Source organism: Saccoglossus kowalevskii, chromosome 21 (assembly GCF_978046115.1).
Source record: "Saccoglossus kowalevskii chromosome 21, keSacKowa6.1, whole genome shotgun sequence".
Taxonomy (NCBI): Eukaryota; Metazoa; Hemichordata; class Enteropneusta; family Harrimaniidae; genus Saccoglossus; species Saccoglossus kowalevskii.
The window spans coordinates 6,175,360-6,195,784 of record NC_140661.1 but is presented as its reverse complement, the minus strand read 5'-3'; the positions used below and the strand labels follow the sequence as shown (position 1 = coordinate 6,195,784).

General features: G+C 36.4%; 1 protein-coding gene across 1 annotated transcript; it reads left to right on the top strand.

The window, feature by feature from the left end:
* The first annotated feature begins 17,516 nt into the window (after positions 1 to 17,516).
* Positions 17,517 to 20,099, top strand: LOC144342125 (juvenile hormone acid O-methyltransferase-like). The gene is made up of 4 exons (XM_085495208.1): positions 17,517 to 17,650; positions 18,751 to 19,061; positions 19,324 to 19,462; positions 19,859 to 20,099. Exons 1-4 carry the CDS (start codon positions 17,527 to 17,529, stop codon positions 20,020 to 20,022), a joined length of 738 nt encoding a protein of 245 aa, XP_085351334.1. The 5' UTR covers positions 17,517 to 17,526; the 3' UTR covers positions 20,023 to 20,099.
* Positions 20,100 to 20,425: the final 326 nt, after the last annotated feature.

Genomic DNA, 20,425 nt, shown 5'->3' with positions numbered 1-20,425 from the left:
AGTTGCAGCCAGCACATTTTGTTTTTACACATGGTTTACATAGATCATAAACAAATATCAAAGTTATCCACATTGCATCTTTAAATAAGGATATAGATGTACAATCTGATTCCTTGTTGTTTCACTAAGTACTCTTTGATTTTGGACCCCGATAATATTGCCATCGCGCCCTCTATAGGCCAATTAGAATATTGAAAATGTTGGTCAACCTCTCCGAGTATTCCCTGATCCGCCCCTGGTGTCACCCTGGTGTACATGTGTCCAGTCTTGGTGTCACTCAGACACATGGTCTTGTCTTGTCGTGCCACAAAGACACAATCCTGTGTTCAGTATTAGTTTCACCAAGGCACATGACATCAGTATTCGTGTCACCCAGACACATGTGTCCAGTACTATGGACGGGTGTTACATAAAATAAGTAAACACAATGCATATACAGAGTGTGAACATTTGACGTGTGATGCCAATTACCTTTTCAAAATATAGGCCACCGAAAGTAGACTCGTATTCCAAATACAGACACGTTCAACATGATGTTGCTATGCAAAACCTTTCATGTTTTTCATTAAAACACACCGTTTTAATTGAAAGCATACTGTTGTACTCTGTTAGAAAAAAGTGGAAAGTGTAATTTGTGTAATAGGGCCAGCGTCGGCAGCTGTTTACTACATTGATATTTGCAGCGGCCTCCATTCATTTCTTTATGTGCGGGATAACTGTATCACGGGGTAATTCTTGTCTTCGGGGTTCTCCACACGTGTCAGGGGGGAATATCGTCTCGTCTCTCTATCGCGTCCCCTTGAGGTGCGGGATCGGGAAAGTCACTTAAGCTTTACAGTCAAATAGACGCACACAACAAAATACGTTTCAACTCTCGTCTTTAGTCAGTCAGTCGAGTACTCTATAAGACACAGCGCCCTGGGGAAAAGTCCCCAACACTATTGCAAGGCTGACCCAAGACTAGCCCAAGACTGCGTCTGGACTCGCCCCAAGACTCTCTAGGACTGTGCCAAGACTGCGTCTCTCCTCGTGTACTCGCCAGGACCAACTAAAACTCTCTTTATTCACTTTCAAAACCTTAACCAATTACAAAGAAGTATTACGACTCTAAGGCGTGGCCTTCACACATTCAACTAATCACACTAAGTACTGAACACGTCATATCTTTTGATTAATCGTTCACTACATTAATAACTGCGAATACCAAACTGTCAGAAATAATAGTCCGAATAGCGACAGTTATATCATCGTAATTAGTTCCAAATCACTGAGTCGAGTTCCGTCCAGAACCTCAAATGGGCCGAAACGATGACAGACATAACACAGCCATTCGCTAGTAATCAGCTAATTAAGTCGATTAACAGATACACGCAAACAATTTCATCACACATCCCTTCACTCAAACTGAGCCATGCCTCCCGGAACAACACGTTCATAAATCAAATATACCGTCAGCTATTCATCGTCATACGGGTTAAATACAATACTAATACAAGGTATAAATCAAAAGAGTAAAACACACTGATTAAATACAATGATTATAAAGTCACAAATATCAACGGTTATGAATCTAAAAACAAGGGAAAGGCTACCATTAGGCCCGCTTTTCTCGTCGATTAACAGATACAACAATTTCATCACAACTGACTAAACTCAAGTTTATGCATTTACAGGGACACAGAATTCCATACTGCATAACGTTCTTGCCAACATCCCCAGAGACATGATCTGAGCTACTAAATAAAATTACAGAAATGTTGCAGAATTTAACAGGAAAATGCAATTAAATTTGTGAGTGGTCATATTTTCATTTTCACATCACATGTGCGTTAGTTTATAACAACAAGAATATTTCACATCTCATATTTCTGATTCGAATACGCATTGCTTGAAACAACATAATAATCAATAAAACATTACTCGCTGAGTATTTTTTTTATAAGTTTACACTTTTCAGATTTTAAGAGATCGAAGCGGACAAGATGATATTGCTAATATTCGAAATTAAATTGTTATTGTTTGTTCAGTGCCCTAGTCCTCTATGCCAAAAGAACTCTGGTTAGGTTTTGAAGTACCACACTTCCCGTTTTAGGGGTGATCGTAAAGTGGTGAAAACGAGCAATAGAACAATTTGCCAGATAGAAAAGTGAAAGAATAATGACATAGAATTAACGTAGTGTATATATACAGATTCGAGAATTGAATGTAATCGCAATAAATTATTTGTTATTTGTTCTACTATGTTTTTCCCAGGAATTTGAAGTGCACGGAGAGACTGCATTAGAGACAACAACACCATATAAAAACAGGTCGGGCACTTCCATTTATGTCAGCGTTGAAAGGGTTTAAAAATGTTATTGTAAATTCATTACTCATCTGTTTTGAAGTGTTAATTATTGGCAGTTGCATTTACATTTTCACAAAAGTTTTGAATTCCCGTAAACACACTTATTAGCTGCACATGTAAGTCAAGAACACTTCTTAATGCGATTGATAATATTATTTACAACATATGTTTGTGTTTTTAAATGTAATAGTTGAACTTACCTTATTAATGTCTATATTAGGAATAAATACTTGATTATGTGATTTATTTATCGTATGTTATGTTTACTGTACAATAATGCAAAGTGCTTGATCATGAAACGCATCATTTGATACATTTTGTTTTCCAAAATGATAATGTCAATGATTTTTTATTTTACCATGTTATCAGTGTAAATACATTTTAAAATGTGTCTCTGTTACAATTCTCAAAATGTGTGTCTAGTGAAATCTCCTAGCAATATTTAAACCAATACTTATCATGAAGTGTATCTTTAGTCCCGTCATGTCGAGTTGACATACTGGTCGCGTCGACCTGTTCACGGGCATGTATTGCTCTTAAGTCAACACAACTTTTAGGTTATTTGCTTTCCCTCTATGATGCTGATGTAACTATGCACGCCGTTAATATTGCAAGACTCTGCTGAAACAGCAAAACTTTTACGACAATCATATTATTGACCTATATTTTTGGATATATTAATTTGGGTTTACTAAATAAGCAGTACCTAACAGCACCTCACTATAATATAGTTTTGTCACACAGACACATGCGTCACTCAAGTACATGTGTCCACTGTTGGTATCACCCAAGCATATACATGTGTCACCTTAGCACCAATGTACCAATGGCATCCAGTCGTACGTTTTCAGTATTGTACCACCCATATTAAGTCTTGGTGTCACAGAGTTGCATGTGTAGCCTTGGGAGTCACTCACATGTACCTAACATTAGTGTCACCCAGCACACGTGTCGAGACATAATGTCGCCATATATGTACACTCTTGGTTTTATTATGAGACATGAGTCTTTGTTTCAGACAGCCACTTGTGTCTAGTCTTTGTGTCCCAAGGTACCTGTGAAGAGTCTTTGTGTCACAAAGTACCTGTGAAGAGTCTTTGTGCCACAAGGTACACGTGCCAAGTATTGGTGTAACCCAGACAGATATTTTAAAGATTATTGTCCCCCAGACACATGTGAACAGTCTGTGTGACAGAAAGTACTTGCAGTCTTGCTCTCATACAGAGAACAACCCTGGTTTTGTTCATGCACGAGTGCCTAATATTGGTCTCCGATAAGTACATGTGTCCAATATCGGTATCTATGAAATGCTGTAGTTGTCTTATGTGATGTTTTATCTTTATGTTATGTTATGTTATGTAGTCCCGTCTTTATGTTATGCAGTCCCGTCTTTATGTTATGCAGTCCCATCTTCATGTTATGCAGCCGCGTAATTACGTATTGTCCTATTGTATTATTATATATTCTTTTCGTAGTTGTATTATGCAGTCCCGTCTTTATGTTGCGTAGCCTTTTCTTTATGTTAGACATGTGGTGTGTGGCAAACCGCGTGTGCTGTAATAAGCGTGTGTCGTGTGTGCTGCAATGCGCATGCTTTTTATTGGCCTGTGGGCATCAACTGTTGTGTGGCCTCCAGTGATCAAAGTGACCAGTCAGATGGCAACATCAACGTACATCTCTTGCGGCAAATATACGAATGGACATAAATCCACGAGGAAGTGATTCCAGACAAAATGCTTAAAACGCGGCTGCAATAATACTAAGTAATCGCTGATTATGAAGACCGCTTACCATTTCCATTTCGACTATTGTATTGCGATTAAGAATTATGGTCATTTTTGGACCCATCCCTATATTTTAGAAATGCATATGTAACATAATTACTAATTTGGAGACATTTCTGTGCTCTGATAAGTTAAGGTTTGGGCGATTTTAAATAACGGCACAAACATACCAGGTGCAGTCACTGGAGCTGCTCTTGGAGAAAAGAAATAGGAGAAGGAAAAACTTTTCTATATCTGCAGGGGGAAGTTTTCCAATTTTCGAAGGTCACAGGATACTGTGCAATTCCGGAGGCGAGTTGGGGAACAGTTTTTAATTTCCCCTGTCCAGTCTAAATTGGCGTGGTCAACTTTATAGACCTGTGAAATGTATTGCGTCTAAAAAAGAATACAATATATTTTAAGGTACACCACTCGTTGGCTCAATTCGAATCAATACGGCTGCACTTTGCAAGCACGTATTCAAGACATCGGAGAGCGTTCCTTCTAATTTGTCTAAAAGTCACAGTTTTTAAACACCGGTTTTCATTTCCATTCCGTCGTTCTAATCACGATAACAAATATTGTTATTTTTGGATCCAGTGCTATATTTCAAGAATACTGTAACATGTTTAAATTGGAATCAAAATTGTCACTAGACACGGATAAAAAAAATATCTGTTAGCGAAGAAGTTGAGGTTGGAAAATTTAAATGACGTAGCAAACATATCAGTTACAGTCAATGGAACTCTTCATCAAAAAAGAAAAAGAAGAGTGGAAAACTTTACTATCACACGAGGGCAGGGGATTTTTTTTGACCAATTGTTTAAGATAATGGGATATTGTGTAAAATGTCTATGACAATCAAACATATCCAGAGGGCAGACATTTTCCAGAGATGAAAAACTTTCAATAACATAAAGACGAGAAAACATAAAATAAAGAAATACCTATATAACAAAAAGGGTCTACATTAATCAAGAAAGGACTGTATAACATAAACACGGAACTACCTAACATAAAGAAGCAAGTGTATAACACAAAGACGAAACAATACAAAAATAAAGACGAGAAAGCATAATATAAAAAAAAGACTACTTAACGCGGCTGCAAAATATCACAGATGACAGTTATGGCATTCCATATAGATCATCGGGGTACATTTGTCCAGTGTTCGTGTCAGCAAACGTAAAATGCAGTCGTTGCCCATTGGCATACTGGAAGGTCGTGCACACAAATCACACTTCAGGCAACCTCATTTCAGACATGCTTCCCTTCTGAGCGAAAAGAAAAAAATACTCTTTTATATTGCAGAGGGATGAAGTTTGTGTAGAATAATATCCAATAACAGTTTCAAAATAATCCGTGCATATTAATAAGCTATTCTGCATACTAATTAATCGTAATCAACATGTCCTGTATGCTAACAAACGTACCCCAATGAATTCACACTAGGTATATACACACCATTAGTACAGTAGACTATCATAAAATCGTTCAGAAGATGAAAAATATATGACAATTGTCATACTACGTCAGCTTTTTATGCTCGTTCATAAATAAGCAGGACCAACGAACGACCGCCATCTTGGATTTCAAGATGGCCACCGCAAATACGCAACAAATGTAATATATTTCCCTTCTGGGAACCTATAATCATAATTTTAGACACTATTCTCATGTTTTCAAACGCCAAGGATTCAACAAGATCAGAAAATATATGATATATCAAGTTTTTATTACTCAAAAATAATAAAATACACACAATGACCCCTGCACAGTTCAGTACATGTGAGTGATGCCATGATAAATTTGCATGGAGGCCGGCCTGCTTTCTTGCAACGACATTTGACAAATTCCTTGCATGAACTGGCCGCTTTCGGAAGGCATGTCCAGAAAGGAATCAATTGTTGTCCAGCATTCAATGTCTATCCCCAGTCACTAGGACTTGGTAGCTGCTGTCCTGGTACGCGCATCCCCAAACATATCCTGCTTGTAAGGTCGCTCGTTTTATGTGTTCTACAAGTACAGCTCTTGTGGGTGGTATGCGCTCAATCTGCCTTCTCATTGCATTAACATTACTTTTATTGCATGGTTGAGTTGGGTACATTCACTTGATCTGTCATAAAGTAATATGACGAACCATTCAATCAGACACATTGTCTCTTCTGAGATTGATGAAGGTGTTTGTGATAGAGCCACAGATGAGTCTGTAATAGCAGAACAAGCAACCTGTGTCTCCCAGGCTGTTTTCTTTCCAAGGAAGATGTGTCACAACCAGTAAATGCATGAAAACATAGAAGTTCTTTTGCCTTTTGGTCTCTGAGATTCTGTGCAATTACATGAATTGGTAGCATCCTGTAGTGTTTTTTTACTCCAACGGCTATCCATAATTCGTCAAGAAATAGGTCATGAACATCTGTGTCAACAGGTCGTATTAATATTTTGCAATGTCCATTTTTGCACAGTGACGGGCATGCAAGAATATTCTGCTATCGGCTTCTTCATCGTCACATGGAGCTAGATCTGAATCTCTGCCAAGTCCATTTGGTTATACAACATTTGAACCAAGTGTACTATAGACTTCCTTCCCTTCAATCTGCAGAGTAGAGATACTGTTGGACAGGTAGTGGCACAGCTCGGATTTGTTTCAATCTACTCGAAGGAAACTATGCCAGTTTTTTGGAATAGTGGTAGAATCTTTGACATTGATGCGGGTCCCTGCTCCTCTTCGCTGTCCCTGAGAGGAGTTCAAGCTGTTGTTAACATAACAGTCCAATACAACATGAACTCGCCTTGTGTTTTCCAAGGTATGGAAGGAATAGTTTTGTCTTATATTCATCAAAATTAGTGCAGCATTTTGGGCGAAGCATGTTGACAATTACAGAGCCATCAAGAATTTTAGCATCAACAGTTGATGTAACCAGTTCCAAAGCTGAATTCAATCTCTTCTCCAAACAGCCCACCAGATCAGACTTTGTACATTGACGAATTTCCCCCATATCTGATAAAGAAGGTTGACTTCCCTGATTTTCATGGCGGGAAAATTCATTCATGTCCTCGTTTCTGGATTGGCAGGAGATGTACATCCTGCCAAATAACTCATTGCTATTTTTCAAAGTATTAATTTGGTGCGTAGTTCTTGGATATTTTGAACGTGTGACTTTGTGGAATACAGACATGTTGTTTTTAGAAATGATATCTGAAACTAGTGTCACTCGCTGTTGTAGACGCGGATGAACATATTTTTCATATTGGCATTCTCCCTTTGTTTTGATGCTTTGTAAGCAAATTAATGCTCTCGCTCCCATGATTTCCTTTGTGGGATTGTCTATAGCACAATCAAATCTTTACTGTCATCGCTGAATGGGTTTCATAGTTCTTTAAATGTTTCAACCATTGACTTAAAATGTTTGACAAATTTTGATTGAGTTGCCAGTCCTTGGTCATGGTGCTGTTTTTCTTTTGGCTGAAATGAAGGCATCATCACCATAAGTTTCTTTTATTTCATCAAAAGTCTCCTTGGTGTGCGTCTTTTCAAATATAAAAATAGGATCACTGGCTCCATTTCACACCTGACTCAGTTCAAAAACCTGTAAATCAGAAACCACAATTAGTTCAAAGCTGTCGTATGCAACATAACCAATAGAGATGTAAGAGATGTAAGTGGGTCAGGGGTATTACTTATTGAACGCCCCTCGTAGGTGCTACTTCTACATAGTCTTCTGGTAGAATGGACAAAGTCCCTTTTGCGTTTTCTCTTTTTCTGGGAAATGGATGAGAGAAATTACTATCCTATGGAAGGAGTTCATAGCATTTCTGGCAGAGGGATTGTGCTCTATATTATCAACTGCCCCAACTGTAAATAGCGAAATTGTTGTGGGTGATATTCGGTCACATTCGATCAGGTTCAAACTGCATGCATTGGATCGTAGAGTTACAATAAAGAGAGCGTAATGTACATTTAAACAATTAACAGTTTATTATGGCGATGTGACAACAAAGAAAGTACAATGTAACAAGAAGGCAACTGATGAATACACGATAGAATGTCCCTTTTATAGGGTTCAGTAGGATTCACACCTATGGATTAAAATAGGAGGGAAACACAGTGATAGGTTTTCAATATTGGCACATCAGCTTAAAATCGCCCTTGCAACTGATTCCTATTGCGTTTGTGCTGTCTATTGATTATTATTAAATGGCTTATGTAACTCGAATCTATGTTTCCCTATAATAGAGATACATGTATTAAAGTGCGAAATCTTTACATGTAATAACTTCTACTGGCTATTTCTTAGCTAATACTGCTTGTAATTGAACAAAATAAAGACGAATAGATAAAGCAAAACATGATCTAATAATACAAATAAATTTCGAGCAAGAAAGAATAATTCTGAATAAACAACAACAAATAGAATCAATGAGGAAAAACACAAATGGATAAGCATCCACGACAATTTTCAATCTAAAAGGGCAGACACATCCATCCCTGTTGAATTGAGCACAAACGGTATTGGCAAGACTTGTGTTAATTTCTTGAACTCTTTCATATGAATTACATAGACCACGGTTGGACAACTTGTCAATCAGTGCCCTCAGTGCATAAGGCCAGTGTATATTACAAGTGGATTTTCCCTAGCTTTAGTGTGGCGAACTGGTGAAAAGCTAATTTTGTTGATGCTTCTGAAGGATGTTTCTGCTTCTTAATACTTGGTCCATGCAAAATCATTCTGACTAAAGCTAGGAGTGTCTCTGGAACAGCAATGCATTTCACATCCAAAATCCATAGACCCATCAAAATTGTACTCCATTGCCAATATCGCCTTTCTCAATATTCGTGCAGTTGCTGCTAAGTGGGCGGCCTCGTCATCATCATTATTACTTTAAGCGATTTTGATAGCAGAATTACACATCAGGGCAACAACTCGTCTCTGTTGTTAAGCTGTTAAATCTCGAACGAGGGTTAGTAACTTTTCTTTGAGTCTGGTGATATTGACGTTTCCTACAAATTATGGATCTTGTTCTTTTAGTCTGGTCTCGTATAGTCTTCCTAAATCTGAAAGCTTGAAAACTGGTAATGTCACGTCTTGACTAAATTCTTCGATATATATAAAACAAGCTCGGCTAATACAGTCATACAGCTCAGATGATATCTTGCATCCAATGCATGCATATCACCTTCTGAGAGTTTACCAAGGAGTTTCCTACCCTTGTACATACTTGTATACTTGTGCATACTCACGAACCCGAAGACCAAGTTTGGCAGTCAGAGCATTGTGAAGTCTTTCTTTTGTATCATTATCACAATAAAAACAGCGGTTTGACCTTGTCATTGAAGCACTTCTCTGTCTGGTCTTAACGGGTTTTGGTTTAAATTCTGTCATTTCTTTATCCTTTCTTTTGTTGTGCACGCTTGAGTTTGTGTGTATCAAATCTGTTTCTACATGTTTTATGCCACACAGCTTTGTTTACTTCAAGCGTAATTTCAATACCATTGCCGTTATCTAATCTCAATATTGTCACCCTGGGGTAATCAGTTGATTTCGTGATTTTGAGTTTATAGCCACACTGTTTGTTACTCCCTCTAGATTTATCCAATGAAGGCACAACAAGTTTCTCAACCGTATTCTGCTGACATATGCTACACAGCTTCCAGTCTGTTTTTTCAAAAGAAAAAACAGCTGTTGGAAATGCAGATGTATTTTGTGGGTTACAAGCTTGACTGTTTTTGACATTTCTACTATGTTAAAATGTCTAGAGTAACTAGCAGATGTGTATTAGCAAAGCATTCTACAATGCTACTGGTGTTAGAATCAGAGAAGAGATAACTTTACTTACTTGAACTTTTCCCTGAAAATAAAAAAAAAAACACGCTCTGATATACATGTAGAAAAATATCAGTTTGACATTGATTCTTCACCACTGTTATAGTAGAATAATCTATTTTATTGTAATGGGTGTTTTACAACCTATATGCTATTCAACAATTTCAAATGATTCTAGAGTGCAAATAATAAAGTATATGTATATTTGTTAGTCTTTTGGAATTCTTTGGGTTCAAAAACAGAAAAAAAGTAATAAAATTATGTTTATAGTTTTCAGGTTTTGAGTGCGACCAACTATCACAATGAATTGTAGTTTTGCTATTTTGGTCAAAAAATAGCATATATTTGTTGGTTTTAGTGAATTCCTTGGGTTCAAAAACATATAATAATAAAAAATAACTTTTGTATTTTGTATTCTTATTTTCTACAGGTATAGTTGTGGAAAAAACATAGTATTCTCAACAGATCATCATATAATTAGGTGAACTGATGTTAGATACAATACCTTTATGTACTTGTTTTATGTTTAAAATGAATAATAAGTAACTCGACATTCACAATTTTCAAGGTTAAATAGATGTCATGACATGACACGCTCCAATAATCTGTAATTATAATAATTATACATTCAGAATTATGTGAAGTGTGAACAACTTGTCAAAATATTCTAGAAATATGTGTTTTGTGAGTAGGACTGAAAAAAAGATATGAGAATATCATTACCAGCTATAAGAAAGGAAAATAACCGAAATGGGTCGAAAATACATGTACTCTGCGATTTGAAATACATTTATAATATTTAAACAATTTTTATTAGTTGTAAACACAGTGTGCATAGTTTACAAAACATTACAAAAATCAACAATTTTTAAATAATAAGACAAGTGAGTTTTTATTGCATAGTTTATGATTAACTTTAGATTTGTGTTACTTAGAGTAGTATTAGTCAATTTACAATAGTATCTAGAACTGGTTTGTGTACCGAGCTGATAATATATGCAACTACAGCTATAGTATTGGTAATTAACATACTTTATCACATACCATGCTCAGACTCAGTGCAGTGATTAGATACGTTCTCACGTAGTATTTGATAATATAGCACTATCGCGCGACCAGACGAGCTATCGGCATCACTCCGGGAGATAGTTCGTACTCTGATGTAATGTAACGTAATGATGTACATGCGTACAAGTGATGCTTCGTAATGGCGGCGCGAATACAAACCATGTAAAGAAAAACAGACGACAGTATTTAATAAAACACTTATTGACTGGCTTTTATTCGGGCGCTGGCATACATCTATTTATCCCTTGGGGCAGAGAGTTACCCACAAAACGGCCTATTTCCCTCTGGCTTGTGCCCTCGAGAAATAGGCCCTTTGTGGGTGACTCTCTGTTCCACAGACGTATGCGATCGCCCTCACGGCCAGTCAGTCAATGTTCAATAAAATTTAATAATAAATAATAATAACTTTATTTAATCAAGCGCAAAAATTCCAACATATGAAGATCAAAGACGCTGATACAATAAACAATCAGTCAAATATTAAAAGCACATTTAAATAAGTGCGTTTTCAGTCTGGATTTAAAAATGTCTACTGAAAGACTAGAACGAACAGACAGAAGTAATTCATTAAAAAGTTTAGGACCTAAATTTTCAAAAGCACGGTCTTTGTATAACACCTTGGACTTTTTACTACTCATCTGACGAGTTTTAATAGGAAACTTCGATTCTGATCTTAAACTACGACTCGGTACATAAAATTCGATTAACTCACATAGATAATTTGGGGCAAAACTATACAAAGATTTATACACTAGTAAAAGTAATTTGAAATTGATTCTTTGTACAACTGGTAACCAATTAAGTTTAATAAAAATGTCTGTAATGTGGTCATATTTTCGAGCACGAGTGACAAGGCGTGCTGCTGCATTTTTTACACGAATAAGAGGTTTTATCTTAGTTACAGGGAGACCAGACAATAATGAATTACAGCTGTCTTTGCGAGAAGATATGAAAGCATGCACCAACTTTTCAGTATCAGATTGGGATAATGATTTACGAATACGACTAGTATTTCTTAGATGGGAATAGCCAGATTTACAAATAGTAGAAATGTGTGTTTTCATAGATAGCTGCGAATCAAACAAGACACCTAAGTTTCTAGCACTTGACGAAGCACTAACCAATTCTTCACCAATTGCGATACTAGACAAAGGACACGAGTCTTGTGAGAAACTCCGAGACGACATGGACACAAATTCAGTTTTCGACACATTCAAAAGTAGGAAATTACAAGACATCCAATCGCTAACATCTTGAATACATGTTTGAAGTATCACCCGGGCGCGAACTTGATCATCTTCAGAAACCGATAAATAAATCTGTGTTTCATTGTGACGTCGCAATAACTCGCCCAATTGACGCATGTACATTGAGAACAATAATGGCCCTAAAACAGAGCCCTGTGGAACACCAGTTTCTAATATAGACGTCATATCACAAAATACATTTCATGTATCCTGTGGATATAATTGGACACATGTTTATTATACCACATGTTCTTATTTACAGGTTACTAGTTACTAGTTAACTTAGCCTTACATTTGCGTTAATTAGACTAGAATATTTCATGTATACTATTTCTTATATCATTGTAATTGCATGTTATAGATATAATTGCATATTATAGATATAATATTATAGATATAATGCTGGACATTGTGATCAATATGATCGACTTCAAACATTCATAACAATGAATGACAACAATGAGTTAGAATTTATTATGCCTGTGCCTAATTTCAATTGGCACAACAATTGTTGCTCCCCTTTCACTTTCAGCACGAATTTGTCAGAGGAAGTGGCAAAGCTTGTTAATAAGTTATTACATTTAATCAGCTATGATGAGGTATGCATAATTGACACTAGCTGGGTCAGATAACAACTCCAAGATGAGTATTGAGTTCTTGTCAATGTGGTTCCTGGACGAGTAACATAGGCAGCTGGAGATAATTTCAACAGAGCTACAGAATGTTTAAGTGGTATGCACCATGATGTGATAAACATGGTACAATACCAGGCATCCCTTGGCAGTGAGCCAGTACAGAATTTTGGCAGGGTTCCACAGACCAGAAGCAGAAATATTAATGATAACGATAGTCATAGAGAGATTTTACAATGCCCTAATATTGAAGGAAAGAACCCAATCCCATCATTTGTTAGGGAAAATGAACATGGATTGGTTTCTAGCCTGTTCAGAAGAGTATAAGAGTACTAAAGCACTTGACCAGGCACTTATTCTGTTGCGACAGTTGCCATCAAAATTCTTTGAAACTATTGTCAGAGGAAACACAACACAGAAGATGCCTGGATGAACACCATATCATGCCATTGTAACAACTAAATTTAATGTAAAGAAGACAAATATTGGATACTGCCCAATGACACCAGCTCCAGCAACAGATTTCAACACAGTCTACACTATTATAAAATATTTTCAGAGTATGTTCCACTGGACGTATGTTTACTATGATGAAGCAATCTACTGCAAAACACAGATGATCAAATGGAGGAATCATGATGAATTTTCCAATGACCACCTAGAGATGGGAGGTATACATCGTGCAATGAATTTCATGGGTGGCAAATAAGTGGGTTTGAAGACATCATTGTAGAAGTCAACATATATGGTGCCTCAGTTGTCAACCACACATTGAAAGGGAAGACATATAATCGTGGTGTGCGCATCTACAAGATCATGAATAAAGCAATGGATCGCTTAAAGTGGATGGCACTTACAGATGAAGAAGCAATCATAGATGGGGGATAGATGATTTGGGACACCTTGTTCCAAAATTGATGGTATTACCACCAGCTCCAGATGCTGTTCTCTCATTTGTCCAATGCGGATGTCAGGGCGATTGCTCTTCAAGGCGATGTAAATGATTTGGTATGCTCGGATGCATGTAAATGTGACTATGAAGAGTGCTGCAATATAGTGTTGTACGTATCAGACACAGACTCTGACGATTACGACGAAAATTAATAATTGTATTGCTGTGATTATAAAAAAAGTTGTTTTTGTATTCCACATGGTGTATCATGCAAGATCTTTCTTTATTCCTGTTTCGCAAATATATTTATATTACAACAATATTCGTTTATTCATTGTTAAGAAAATGTATCGTGGATGCTTATCCACGTATGTGTTTCTCGATTCAATTATATTTGTTGTTGTTTAATTATAGTTATTATTTTTCATTCGTATTTAGTTTGTATCGATATACAATCATTTTCTGTATTTGTTCGTTTTCGTTTCATTTGATTCCAAGCATTATTCTTTAAGTTATGTCTGTTAGAAGCCGTTCCATGCTTTATTTCACCTCACAATACATGTATTCCTATGACAAAGAAGCACAAATCAATTTATTGTAAGCCATTTACGTAATGTTCACAAACATGCCTTTATCGCATCGAAGCAAGAGAACTCGCAACTTTGTAGCGGATTAAGCCGAAATGTTTATTCTATAGTGACCTTCTCACATGGCACACCAATCATAGTGTTTCCCCCCAATTTTATAATCCGCGGTGTAATCCTATTAACCCCATATAAATGGTGTTTTAGTGCATGTTTAGTGTGGATTGTTCTAATTGTACTTTGATGCCAGACTTCTCTTCCGAAATAAACGATGTATTACAGTCTACCATAGTCTCTTACTTGTGTTACCATTACACAATCACAGTTATTTTTGGACCTGATCGAATGTGTGCGATAGACTGCCACATTTTGGTGCCGAGACCAGGATACTCTACAACTCCAAACTACTCAACTTACAACGCACACTAATCGAGACAGTTTCCCATCGACCAACAGCATGTCTGACAATGAAGATCGAGATTCCGTTGCTGTCGACCTCACGCAACAAAATAAGAACAGAACAACGGCGAGGAGACAACTCACCACGATAATGAAACAGATCGAAACATTCATTGCAGACTACGATAAACAAGAAGACAAGAAGCTGGCATTGCAAAACATTTCACAATTATTCGATGTCTCGAAAGTACGTCTGGATCGTCTAATCTCCGTAGACGCCGAACTTCTCAACATGATCCCACATTTTGTATGAATAACTTTCAATTTCTCCTGGCGTTTTGCTAAGGTAAATATCATTATAAAAAACGCAAGTTTTATAGAAACCTCTGCAATGTTAGTGAACAGTAACGTGTCATAGTTTGCAGTTCCATAGTTTTTGGTCAGAAATTCCTTCAAACTACAAGTGTAAAACATGCGATTTATACCAAATTTAGTAATTTTTCACTATTTTTTTTTATTCTTTATTATGGCCACACCGACTCAATTTTATGGATGACATCCGCGCGCGCATTAGTTTTCGCCTGTTCGCTGACGACGAGTCTCCACAGATCGGTTTCTGTCCGGAACTTGCCGACTCATATTGTCACAAAACGCCGGCTTGTCGTAAAACTCGTTTTGGACTACCTCAAAACATGCCAATTGTGTCGTAAATGATTCCAACATGGCGACCACGCCACCAAAATACGTGAGCATAAAAGTTCAGAGGAAAAACGGAGGGATTGTTGTAGACTTGTACGCAATTGACGTCGGCCAGGGAGATGCTTTACACAGCTATACGAGAGATTGGTAGCGGCAAGCGAGTTTCGCCCAGACAACTTTAAGGACATATTGTCCACAGTGGATAGCCCGCGTTTGTTCTGCAACGATGAGAGAAATGGGAGAGGAGTGGAAGTGTATGGTGGCCTTAACGTTGGTAAGGCGACAAGTCAGTTAGGTTGTTTTGTTAGCACTGAAGTCGACAAACTGCAGAGGAAGTTCCTCGGCCGAAGTCCGCTTTCGAGGTGAAGAAAATTTTCTGCTTATTTTTTTTTTCATTTTCTGATTCGGACAATTTGCTTGCACACACAGTGCAATGTTTTCTTAGTTATTGTCATAAAGTAGTAATATGTACATGTGTACATTCTGCCTTGACTTGTACTGAAAATGGTGTTCATGCTGTACCTTGAATGCAGTGTTTCTGACTGAAGGTACTTCATCATGACTACATGTACTAGAGCTTGTCTGAAATGGGTATACGTGTGACAGTAATACAGTACGAGAGGTGTACATCAACATGTGCCTCCTACAAATAAAGACTTCTTGTTGTTTTTTTTGATACACTCTGTTCTGTGGTTCAATTCGTAATACCAGCTCCGTAGTCCTGTGGTTTTAGCAGCATTTGTTTATTGGCAGGATTTTTTTTCTCGCCCTCTTCTCATTAGGTTTTGGATCTCCAAAGGATGTCATCCATAAAATTAAATCAGTGTGGCCTTACTGAGTTTTATTTACTTTTAGTAGGTATTTACTTTAGCCATCATATTTGGCAGGTTTGCACAGAATTTTGTTGAAATTTATCAACATTAGTGAGAGCTGTGCATTTTCTTCCATTTTTCTGATAATGGCACAACATGCGGTATTCTTTACATATGACGTCATAAAAAAAAAACATTTTTTGCATCTATATCCACCTTCGTGATGACCTACATATATCTGCCTAACATATGGCACCAATGGAAATTAGGTAGCTTACGAACTATACCTACGCACTAACTAAGCCTTTTTTAAATCTGGCAGATAGACTAATTTTGAAATGACATCGCAAATATATCAGGTGCAGGAAATTCACCGAAAACAGGATAAAGAAAAAAATGGTCAAGTGAAATTTGTAGACCTGTGAAATGTATTGTACCAAAAAATACATTCTTAAGGTATATTACTCATTTTCGAATTAGTGATATACAATAATTCAGTAAATATTGTTCATAGACATAGTATGAAAGGTTCAATAGGACCTCGATGAATATGTTGTGGATATGATAATGCCCTCATTACTCTAACCACCTTGCACATGCGAACTATTGGAACAACGTCCTTCAGACCGAAAGTCAAGCAAAATTAAACCTAGTGATGGGACTGCTAAACATATAGACAAGTCATCACAGACAATTATGGTTATTATACATCACCCAGGTACATCTACTCTATCGGTATCACTGGGGCACATGTGTATAGTTTCGGTGCGGGTGTTAGATAAGGGTTTGAAATTTGGATAATAATACTATTAATACCAATAATAATTATAATACCACAGATAAAAGAAATTATAGTATTCTGATGATAGTTGAATGTTAAATACTCCACAGAACACACTACACAATTCATATGAATATGATATTAGCATTTGACGTGTGATGTCACTTCATTTTAAAAGTACTGTTCATGGTCTCAAGGTAGAGTATATTTTCAAATTGCGGCGGATAACTAGCAATCGACAAAAATATTTAAAACAAAACAAAATAGTAATTGCAATATTGATGATCGATATTTCATTCGTGATTCGTTTATTCATGGTTTTGGATTTACCCTAACCCTGTCATTTTCCATCTCAACAAATAGGTCGTGATGTCACTTCCTACTGTCACACTATATAGGCTATAGACTCGGGTAACCATGAATTACTGTAAGGTAGACTCGTATTCTAAACACAGACACGTGCAACATGATATTGCCATGCAAACCCTATCTTTACTGGATGGTCACTGGAAAGCCGGGGATGCCGTTTTGGATGTTGTTTGTGGGACTGGCAATGAAACTAAAATGATCGCTGAAATGGACAATGTCAGCAGTGTTACAGGTAATGGTTATGCGGAACTGTGACGCTTTTTAATGATTAACTAGCAACTGGATGCGTATTGACTCACTCTGACAGGGTATTTAGTCAGGTGATCACTTTTATTTACACATTTTCCATTATGATCCGGAAACGCCCCTTAAGATCTAGAAAATGTGAGCTCTATATACTGAAGGTCGTGCACTCAAATTACGTTTTCGCCGACCTCATACAGCTATGCTCACCACCTGAGTGAAAAGCACAACCACTCTCTTATATTGCAGACGGGATAGAGTTTGTGTAGATAAAATAAATATCAAATAAATAACACACAGCAGTATATTCAATTAACATAACATTTTTATAACCTAAATGTATACACTGTACCCTATAATAATCTGATCTATTTATATTTGATGAATTTTGCTTCACTGGAGACTGAGCTGTTAAGACTTTAATTGCAGGTTCTGCATTATTTATAACATTAGTATTTAACTTTGCATCTTGTTGAAATAAACTTGCTATTGCTCCCTTCACAGTTATTTTACTGGCTGTACGGGTTATTATGCTGATAATTCACAGCTGAGTGGCTGTTTATGGTTACTAGGGACACACTTTTTTCACAACAAAGTATTTTAATGTCTAATGATATTTAGAATAGACACATAATATTTATATAATGATGGAGTCATACGACCTGCAAATAGTTTACTACATAAACAATACCTAGTATCAATTGGTTTTAAACGATAAAGTCGCCAAAATGTACTTTCATCCACATTGTGTGGATTCCGCATGATTTTATGACCAAGCATATAATGTAAATTATAATCAAAGATACATTCTGGGATGACTATTTCTATATATAATATGCCACTTATGCTAGAAAATTCTGCGTCAGTAAGACCACCGTAAGTATGTTAAATCGACCTTTTTCAACCAAGCATGAATCAGATCCATAATAAATATCCAAGTGTACTGTTTGCTTTGGTCCCCAAATAGCAATGGGAAGAATGGGAAAATCGGAAAATAATAACAAAAAACTCCCGAGCCACTATAGACATAGACTCAGAATGAATAGTCCTCTTTGTTATAACGACTAACATTGCCTTTAATTATTCCAGGTGTTGACATATTACCGCAAATGATTAAGTATGCCAAGACGCATAGCATGATTACCGGAAAAATGGAGTATTTACGAGGAGATGTATGCACATTAGTGGAAGACCATCCACAGTTATATAATCGTTTCACAAAGGTAGTTTCGTTCTGTTCTTTTCATTGGTTTAAAAATAAAAACGACGTACTTAAAAATATTTACGCTTGTTTACGTGATGGCGGTGAATGTGCAATCCATATCGAATACAAAAGCAACCCAGTACATGATACTAATCTGAAGATGGCTTGTCATGAAAAATGGAAAATTTTACTACGGGTATGACATTTTATTTATGTTCTCATTGCACTCTAGTATATCGATTGACAAATTACATGTGTTATAATTCATCATATTACTACAATGTGTACTCTGTGATAGTTTGCATCTCTCCATGCTTGTTGTTATGTGTAAAGTACAGCGCTGTTGGTATATATAGTTAAGTGTTCCACAAAAACATATTACACATAAGGGTCACAAAGATAATTAGGTAATAAGATACCTAGTGATTTATTACTGTTTGTGTTATATTTTGTTCAAGAATTTCAATGGCGGAGTTTATTTATATTCGGAAAGCCCTGTTGAATTTGCTGAAAATGTAAAGACGATTGGCTTTACTGACGTCCTGTGTTACTCTGATGACGTAATAATTAAAATGCATTCTACAGAAGCGGTGAAAGGTAACAACAAGTATACATTATAATAGTTTGGCAATATTTCAATTGGCTAGGTGAATTTTATGAATTAAATAGTAATGTATGAAAATGTTATAAAACAAAATAAATAGTTTTTTTTTAGTTTTAAACAGTATTGTGAAATTATTTACAACCAAGCTTCTCAAAAATATTTGAGTAGGATTTTGCTTTAAGGATGGACACGTTTGAACAGCAAAAATGTGTAAAAAATAAAATACAACAAATAATTTAGCTCAACAATAAGTTTCATATAATTTACAAGGAGAAAATCACGAGAGGCAACTGGACTTCTTTTAATGGAAACATTTGTCCAAAGCATTGAACTCTACTTCTAGTGGATTCATTGAACCTATCTTGTTATCTATTCTATATTTTTTTTAGATTTTATTAAACCAATTCTTGGTCAGCTTACTGTTATACCCCCAAACCAACACGACGACTTCCTTCATGACTGGCTACATGAATTTGACATAATCATTTCATATGATGGTTCTGAGACAAGAATTTGGAATCATCCGTCGCTATTTGTTTGGGCGAGAAAGTGATGGTATTCCATGTGATCATTGACTTCTCGACGTTTACAATTTATTATACAAACAAATGTTTTGTACAAATCCGAGCATAGTTATTGTGTCTTAAAATAGTGTGTTTATTATTTTTGATTGGTGACGGTGTAGATACATTGCAAGTATGGCTGTTTTTCACATTGATACATCGCAGCATAATTGCTTCATACCCTTTACATCCAAAACGCTTACTTCACATATGGGAATAGAAACACAATATTTATCACCAGGGCAGCTTAATCACAGACACTTCAAGCTGCATGAAAGGACATCCATGGTTATTTTATTTATAGTTACAATCGATTGAGCATTTAGTCAAAATACTTTCCAAGCAATAGACGTGTCTGACGTAATAAAAATCGGCTCGCTACTGTGAAAAACC

Excerpts from the sequence above, each read along its gene's own strand:
- LOC144342125 (XM_085495208.1), top strand. The coding sequence starts at position 17,527 with ATGCAAACCCTATCTTTACTGGATGGTCACTGGAAAGCCGGGGATGCC. Across the intron at positions 17,651-18,750 it reads CAATGTCAGCAGTGTTACAG|GTGTTGACATATTACCGCAA; the intron begins GTAATGGTTATG and ends TAATTATTCCAG. Across the intron at positions 19,463-19,858 it reads TTCTACAGAAGCGGTGAAAG|ATTTTATTAAACCAATTCTT; the intron begins GTAACAACAAGT and ends TATTTTTTTTAG.